This window comes from Malania oleifera, chromosome 4 (assembly GCF_029873635.1).
Source record: "Malania oleifera isolate guangnan ecotype guangnan chromosome 4, ASM2987363v1, whole genome shotgun sequence".
NCBI lineage: Eukaryota > Viridiplantae > Streptophyta > Magnoliopsida > Santalales > Ximeniaceae > Malania > Malania oleifera.
This window is the reverse complement of record NC_080420.1, coordinates 96605601-96614656: the sequence shown is the minus strand read 5'-3', so window position 1 is coordinate 96614656 and position 9056 is coordinate 96605601. Positions and strand designations below refer to the sequence as shown.

At 35.4% G+C, this 9056-nt stretch overlaps 1 protein-coding gene across 2 annotated transcripts; it reads left to right on the top strand.

The window, feature by feature from the left end:
* Nucleotides 1-4012: 4012 nt before the first annotated feature.
* Nucleotides 4013-6713, top strand: LOC131153347 (protein ASYMMETRIC LEAVES 2). 2 transcript variants are annotated; one of them, XM_058105596.1, is made up of 4 exons: nt 4013-4501; nt 4768-4861; nt 5004-5090; nt 5835-6713. In XM_058105596.1, the coding sequence occupies exon 4, from the start codon at nt 5853-5855 to the stop codon at nt 6495-6497; it is 645 nt and encodes a 214-aa protein (XP_057961579.1). In that variant the 5' UTR covers nt 4013-4501; nt 4768-4861; nt 5004-5090; nt 5835-5852; the 3' UTR covers nt 6498-6713. The 2 variants fall into 2 exon arrangements, with proteins under 2 accessions (XP_057961579.1, XP_057961580.1); XM_058105597.1 differs by having other exon boundaries at nt 4768-5090.
* Nucleotides 6714-9056: the final 2343 nt, after the last annotated feature.

The window sequence follows — 9056 nt, the reverse complement described above, 5'->3', positions numbered from 1 at the left end:
ATATAGTGTTTATTACTTTGATTTATAGAAGAGTGAGATTCTTTATGGGTAAAAAAATTCAGTGAGTTGGGCGATGACATTATGTGTATGGTGAACATTAATTATTGATGGAATCTATGTTTCGGTATTGGGATTGATGATACCCCCTTGAGGATGCTTATAAGTTTTGAATGTGTCAAACCCTGCAGGTGGATTTTAATCCGACACATCAAATAAGTTAAGTGGAAGGTCTCAGGGAATTAATATGTCAATTAATTAAATTGTCAGTAATTTAATTTAATAGAGGAGTATCTATAATCTTTACGTGGGAGATAAATAAGCATTTAATAATAGGAGCTTGAAATTTAATTTTGAATATGACAGAGAGTGCAATCATAATTCTTTAGTGGTATGTGTTGACTTTTTGAGTTCGATCCCTATTTTGATGCTGATAAAGCACCAATTTCTTATGTGTGTTTTAAGTGCTTGAAACATGCTTACTATTCAACACACATATAAGGAGAAAGGGAAATAGAAGCCAGAAGACTTAAAGCTTACTTCAACTAGTGCATTCTATGGAGTGAAGAGAAAAAAGGAAGACATTTTGATTCTACTTGTATTACATTTAATTTTTTATTATTTTGATCTATAATAATGCATGCATTTGCATGGTATGGATGAATGCTTAGATCGATCGTAGATACACCCTAGGGACCAGCACATTTCACCAAAATCCTTTTTTTAAAAAGACTAAAATCATACAAAGTTTTTGGAATAACTTTAGGGTCAAAATCGGGGCAAAAACAAAGGTCGACCGATGCCAGAGTTTTTGGGCAAAATATTCATTGTTAATGCCCTCAGTTGACCGAACCACTATTTGCCTAGGAGTCAAAAGTTTGACTGCCCAGTTGACCGAAGCTGTAGCGTTATAATTTCCACGGTCAATCGAACTGTTTAGAAGTCAACATGTTGACTTCGCTCGATCGACTGTTCTGTTTTGAATGTATCTTCCTCGGTTGATTGAACCAACACGTGTCTGACCCCCAACTACTTGGTCGGCCGAACTCATAGTTCAAATTGGCCACGGACGACCGAACCTCATAAATGGTCAACCGAACCTTGGCCATGATCGACCGAACCTACGAAGGATTCGAAATCTCCTTTAGACAATCAACCAAAACCTTAGTTCAAAAATGCCACGATCGACCAAACTTAGTGATATGGTCGATCGAACCTTAAATATGGTTGACCGAACCTCTTGGTTTAGAAATTTTTTAAAAGACTAAAACGTCATTAATTTTTAATTAAATTTTCCAAAAATACCGAGCGTGTCTCCAACAGTCATAATTTTTGAAAAATCTATAAATACTCTCTCATAACTCCAGATTAGTAACTTTGATTAGCATTAAAATTCTCTCAAATTATTTCTTAATCGAAGTTCCCCCAAACAACCTTCTTATTGCAAAATCATTTTGGGGTCACTTTTTTTTTATATACTCTCCAAACTCTTTCATTTTTTCTTGAAAATCATTTTTACAAGAGAGTTTTTTATTTGAGCATTTATTTCATTCAAGAGTTTTACTCTCTCTTGCTTGCGTGTTTGAAAAACCTTTTTTAGAGTAAAGCTTGAGATTTTCTCCACATATTTCCATGGTAAATATTTTGTTGGAGAAATATGTCCTTGCTTTGATTTGCATATAAAGTTTTAAATGCTTGTATTTTGTTTTGAGTGTGCAAAGTTTTTGAAAGTAAAACCCTAGGCTCTCCTATTTCTTATTGCAAATATTTTCAGAGAAATATTTGATTTAGGGTTTAAATTTTTTAGGTCCTCATCATACATTTTATATTCAAAGATTACAAAAATTATTTTGAAAACACCCTTACTTTACTAAGCATATTTCATATCATATTAGAGTACATGTATTTAGAGCTTAAATGTTGTACATCTTTGCTTGTATTTAGAAGCATTTTATCATGTACAAAAATATTTTTATTGAATCGGTTGGGTTAATCCCATTAATAGAACTGGGGAGTCTCAGCCCCATAAGTGAGACCGGTTGGGTTCAGCCTAGAAATTGAACTGGGGAGTTTCGGCCCCGTAAGTGAGACAAGTTGGGTTCAACCTTGTAATTAAGCTGGGGTTTACCTTACCCCCTAAGGAAAGATTTTAACGACTTATGCTCCACTCGTTTAAGTGAGCAGAGATAGTGTAATCTTTGGGGGGTATGCCTAAGGCGGGAACGTAGGTTGGTTTGACCGAACCTTGATAACAAATATCGTGTGTCTCTCTCTCCCTATCTTATTTAATTATTGCACTTTAATTTCCATATGTGTATGCTTGCTTATTCACTACTATAATTATTTGCATGCACACATTTAATTTAAATGAGATATGCTGCACATGTGTATGTCTGCACTGATAGTTTAGTCATTTTACATACACGTTTTTAATATTGAATAGAATATGAACTATGGTGAATCGAAATGTTTTAATTAGTCGAACAGTTTTTAAATATCCAATTCACCCCCCTCTTGGGATCACACCAATTCCAATAGTATGAATTATAATTAACACAATTAAAATGAATTCGGGTCAGATTAGGAATTCTTAATTACGTAGGAAGGCCTAGTCATATTTGCCTAGAGGTCACTTTTATAGCCAATATATACGCGCTCCATTCAACAGCTAGGGTGATACGAGCGAACTCTCATAGAGGCAGACATTTTTCGTGAGAGAAGAAAACCCTAGCAGCCGCTTACGAGCTCACTCTCTTAGGAGCAAGGCGTGTTCAAGGAATACATTAGAAAATTCCTAGTTGTCTTCAGGAGCTCGTTTTCGTACTTGCAGATTTAGGATCAAACTAGATAGATGTCGTAGGTATAATCCTAATCACGTAATTAGGGTTTGCATGATTAGATTATTTTTTTTATCCGTATGCACTACAACAAGATCTTAGGGCTATTCCGCAAGTCCCATCACATGCACACACAAAATGAAAAACAAAAATTGAGAAAATACAATAATGTATAGATCAATGGTTTTATATACATGGAGTCTCTTTGGAAATCATTGTTATATTTGCCAAACTTCCAACAACAAATATAAATAGATCTCTTATAAAAATTCAAGAATGGCCTCATATATAATATATGGAAACCTTCTCCTCATATAAAAAATTCAAATGGCCTACTTCTCCGATCACAACTAAAAAGTCCCAATCATAGTGAGTATTCATTTCTTATGATTGTGTTTAAGAGCATAGATTGTAGGATCTGAATTTAGGTTTCTATGCATCTTGAATGCAATTTTGTCGTGCATTTGTCCAAATATACACAAATAAAAAACAGAAATTCGAAATTCAGGCCCCTAAAAAACAGATTGTACTAGCTTTTCATGATCCCCATATTTGAAGCCCTAGATGGCTGGATTAAAGGCCTTATTAACTTTAAATTTTATATATAAACCAAAATAATATTAGGCCTTTTGAACATCAATCTTGATTTCTAGTAATTTTAAACAAATTTTTTTTAAAAAAAAAAAAAAAAGGATTTTGTTGCACATATTTCTATTTATCGGTTACTACTACTTTAATTTAATGATATTTTAAAATGAATACGCACAAATATATTTATGTCTATTACACAAGTTTTCACAAATGATTTGTTTTTATTCCAAAAATTTTCAATCTTTTATTTGTAGAAACAAATATGCAAGCTTTACTATTTTTGCTTTTACACCAGCCAAGCATAGGATGCTGCCATTAAAAGAAAAACTCACAACTCATATAACCCCAAATCAAAATATTAAAGTAAAAATAAAAACCACATCTAAATTTTGTTTATAATTATCTTAATTAACTTTTTTAAAAAATATATATATAAATTAAATGTGTTTTGGTAGGAAGAAAATAATAAATAATAGTGTATTTAATAGAGTTGGGTAGGTAAGGCAAACGGCAGGGCAGAGCAGAGGTGCAAAAATTGAAAACCTAAAAGCTCATCAGAAGTAAAGAAAAAAGAAAGATCCTCTCCACCCTACCCCTATCTCTCCCTACTCCTCATTGATTTTTTCTACTACTACAAAAAGGGAGGAAGAAGGGTCTTATCACTGCACTCCGCTGCAACAATTCATCTCACGCTCTGCTTGCTTTCTCCCCGATTCCTCAGCCTCTGCACCAGGGAGCCTTTCTCTCTCTCTCTCTCTCTCTCTCTCTCTCTGGGTCTCCGCAGTAGTCTGCAGCGGCTTCTCCTCATCATCTTTATATGCTCGTTCGTTGCCATGTGTTCTCCGGCGAAGAATCCGAAGCGGGGAGAGAGGAAAACGAAGGAGGAAGTTGCATGAGCGGCAGAGCTTAATAGGAGAAGCTAGGGGTTGAACTTGAAGAGGGCGTAAGAGAGCAGAGCAGGGCAGAGACGGCGTCGTTTCTCTCTCTTTCTCTGTGTTTGTGTCTGTGTGTGTGGTGGATCGAGCAGCTTTTTGTGTGACGAAAAAGAGGAGGGCGAAAAGCTTCAAACTGAAAAGGTTTGACTGGTGAAATCGAGAACAATATTTGCACGCACTCCCTTTCTCAACTTTTTCTTTGTATTGTTAAATTAAATTCCCGAGAAGGTGGTGACCAGGAAGAATTCCCATTTGGATTAATCTTCCCAATGTTAATTTCCATCGGTCAGATCACGGGAAGAGCTTATGGGTTTTATTTTATTCTTCTTTTAATTATTATTATTATTTTTTGTATATTTTATGTGGGTTCAAACCGAGTTCATCCCGAGATCTTCTATTCTTTACAGGGAAATTCGAGCAAGATCTGCTTCGAAACTCCTCATCGGTAACGGCGAAGCAACCAAAACCCTACTTCGCGAGATCCAATCCCTTTAACCATCGGTGAATCCACCTTCCTTCCTCCCTTCCCAAACCCTAAATCTCTCTCTCTCTCTCTCTCTCTCTCTCTGGTGTGGACGGATATGGAAATGTGAAGGTTCATATCGGAGGCTGATATTCGCCACATACACTTGCCTTTTTGCAGCTTAATCTCTGAAGCCCGCTCCAGCTTGCTGAAGATCCGTTTGGATTCATTCCCAATCCAATCCCAAGATCCGAATATAAATCTACGGTAATAAAATCGGAGCTTCCAACCCAGATCCTCCAAGAATATATATACATATATAGTTTTATATATATATATATATATATATATATATGCTCCCGTTTTAAACATTTTATTACTATTACTTCAAGAATCTGTGCTTTCCGGTTTCCGTTTATACACAATTTTATTGTTCTTACTTCTTACCATTTAGCTTTAATGTCGCCTTTAGACGCATTAACACTCTCGACTTCTCTTTTTCCAAGAATTTCTTTTATCATAGTTGCGCTTTCCCTGCATAACTATTCATATTTCAATGCTAGTTTTTAAACCTACATTTAAAATTTTTCGGTGTATTTATTTCCTTTATCACCATCAAAAAGAAAATCCCATTTTTTATACTTCATAAAAAGAAAAAAAAAATTATCTCGCTTATTTTATCTTATCCCATTAGAGACCCCAAATTTTTTTTTACCCAAAAACATAATTTGGTATTTTTCGAGCACACATTTTTTCTTCTAAAATTTTTCATGTCTCACGACCAATAATTATCTATATTTATTGGCATGAAACAATATTAAATAAATAAACCACATCAAATCACTCTTACTGAACGTGGGTCGTGGTCAAATCGTCATACCAAAAATTAAAAATCTAAATTTTTTTTTTCCAAATTGTTTACAATTGATATTTAATTCTGGGAGTTTTTTCTCCAAGGAAAATCCCTACCGTTAATGTATTCATCTTTATTTTTCTAAACTAAACTTGCAGCGAAGCAAGAAGCTAGCAATGGCGTCGTCCTCAAGCTCTCCCTGCGCTGCCTGCAAGTTTCTCCGGCGGAGGTGCCACCCGGAATGCGTATTCGCGCCGTACTTTCCCCCCGACCAGCCGCAAAAGTTTGCGAACGTCCACAAAGTGTTCGGCGCCAGCAACGTTACCAAACTGCTGAACGAGCTCCACCCCCATCAGCGGGAGGACGCCGTCAACTCTCTCGCGTACGAGGCGGACATGCGCCTCCGCGACCCCGTGTACGGCTGTGTCGGCGTCATTTCCCTCCTGCAGCACCAGCTCCGCCAGCTCCAGCGCGACCTCTCCTCCGCTAAGTCCGAGCTGTCCAAGTACCAGAGCCTCGGCATCGCTGGCCACGGCCTCATCGCCGCCGCAGCCGCTGCGGCCGCCACCTCCCACGGCCACCAGAACTTAGGGATTAACATCCTCGGAGGCAGCGGCGGCGGGGGGCAGCACTACCACCACCAGTTCTTCCCCCGGGACCAGCAGGCCGCGCAGCTTTTCAGGACCTTCGATTCCGGGAGCGGTTATGACGGCGCTGGTCTTCTGGCTATGAACGTTTCGGCGAGCATCGGACAACTGAGTCAGTTTCAGCAACCTAGGGCTGCGGCCGGCGACGATCGCCGTACAATTGATCCTTCTTGATGTTTTTATTTTTTTCCCGATTCCTGGACGATAAAATCTCACCGGAACTCATAGGAAGTAATTAAAAATATGCTTTTTACTAGTATTAGGGCAGCCTTTCGATGATACGTACCATTGATCTGCATGATTTTGGGATATAAATCCTCGTTTATTTATTTGATTATTAGATGTATGAAAATTCCAGTTTATTAATTAATCGTAGTAAACTGATGAATCTCTCTCTCTCTCTCAATTCTAGAGAATGTGATAATGGTTTCGGGAGATTTATGCAGTGAGGGATTCCGTATTGACGATTACCTTTAATTTGGGTTGATATGCAGACCTTCATTGAAGAATTATTTTGAGAGAGACAGAGAGAGAGAGATCATGGTATTTTATATCTCAAGAGATTACTTCCACGTACATAGAGTTTTGTTACATGTGGTGAAGTGCTGATCGCATTAGTCTTAATATTCACTTTTCTCCTATATCTCAACAACTTAATTATTAATTAATGTTCTAACTATTAAAAAAAAAAGAAAAAAAAGAACAAAATTTCTCTATATGCCCACTTAATTTCTTCCTAGCAATTAATGCAATGCATTGTAATACTAAATTTAGATGGAAAGATTGTTTTTTACGAGTATTTCCGTAGTTTAATGGAGCTTCTCCATCTTTAAATCATCCCTCGTGCTTGTCAGAGTCAATGCATGTGTTCTTTTTTTTTTTGTATATTATATATTAGCATATACATATATATATATATATATATGTAATTAGTATAGTATAGAGTTTATTGAATCTAAGCTTTTTATTTTTTCCACTTATACATAGTTGATGTCATAATATTTTTAGTGTAAGAGAAATATATATTTTTTAACTGGATTCATACAACCGTCATTATTACAAGTTAAGTACTCTTGAAATCGATATAACTCAACTCTACTCGAGGTTATTTATTTATTTTTGTAAATTAAAGGCATTATTTTTCTTTAAGTGATGGTTCGAACTCCTTGTCAATAATACAAAAAATAATTAATAAGAATGGGACCACATAATTTTTCTAAAAGGTAATTTAATTAAATATATTGAAGAAGAAAATAAAGAATAATATACCAGTGAAAAAACTAGCTGGTGGGAGATAACTCCATCCACATGTTATACTAAATAAGACCCATTAATGTATGATGGAAACTCACACTATTAATTTCATCCACACAAAAAACAATCACTTGGGTCAAGTACTAACATGACATATATATATATATATATATATATATATTCTATAATTGGTAGATTTTAAATTACACATGAATAGAAGGTAGCTTGTAAATCTTCCTTTTACAAAATTTTGTCAAGTTTTAATGTAATGAAAAGTCCAGATTAATATTTATTTTATGAAAATTGAGGTGCCCCCTTCTAGTTTTAAGCATTATTCCCTCCATGAGTAATTGCATTCATATTTCTTAAGAAAGCTTTATTTAAATTTTACATATGATTTGACGGTGCAAAAAATCGAGCATATCAAGATGAATAAATGTGTTTGCATGTATATTTTAGATTCTAAGTTTAGTATATGTTTGTATCCCAAAAATTACAAAAGAAAACCATGCCGGCCGGAAGTGGTTCTAGCAATTATCTACCTAAATTGATACGTACGCCAAGGAATCATGTGTAATGAGACCTAAATTGAATTCCCTGCCCATGATTTGGATTTGCCTACCTTTTCTCTATTTGAGTCACTTCTTTTTACTCCCATCATCATGAGAACATTAATGAAGTAAATGGACTCTTAAGGTTTAGGTATTCCATTATTATGTGCTTAACATTTTATGATTAGTTGGAGTTTCCTTAGCTAGTGAAGTGAATGTTGCTGATGCGGCATTTATTAGGCTAGTGACTTGGCATCGACCAAACAGACCTAGGTGATGTGATATTTATAGGGCTAACTTAGGTGAGGCGACATGTGTGAAGATGGTCTCATGTCGGATGAATGGGTGCACTCATGTAATTTCATTGAGAATGTATTTTGACTAGCATTTTTGAAGTCAATTATCACAATAGGTAGTCACACAAGGTTCCTTTTCGTTAAGGTTTAAATCATAATTTTCAATATTCAAAATGCAAGATACAAAAATGCACAAAATTCGCATTTAGTTAAGTGTATTTAAAAATTTGTTGTTGAAAAATATATTTGAAAACACTTAAAAAATATAAGGTTCTAGGAAACGATTTTAAAGTGATCCCCATGTTTTCAAATTCATATACAATGAAAAAAAAAAAAGTTAAAGAGTATAACCCACTTTTTAATAATAATAAATTGTAATAAAATTATTTTTTTTAAAGGTAATGAAATTTCGTTAGAAAGAAGGAAATTGGCAAGAAGGTAGAATGAAGGAGAATGTACAAGGAGGAAAAATATAGACCGAAGGGCATCCCTAGGCCATAAAGGCTCCCCACTTAGTTTGACACCTTCCCAAAAGTTCACCTCCAAGATCCTAACATGGAATTAAAAAAAGTAGCTTGAGATGTGTTTCATGTAGATGGAAAGAGCGAGAGTTGGAAAATATACTCCCAAAC

Bases quoted from the DNA above. Each gene is read 5' to 3' on its own strand.
- LOC131153347 (XM_058105596.1), top strand. From the start codon at position 5,853: ATGGCGTCGTCCTCAAGCTCTCCCTGCGCTGCCTGCAAGTTTCTCCGG.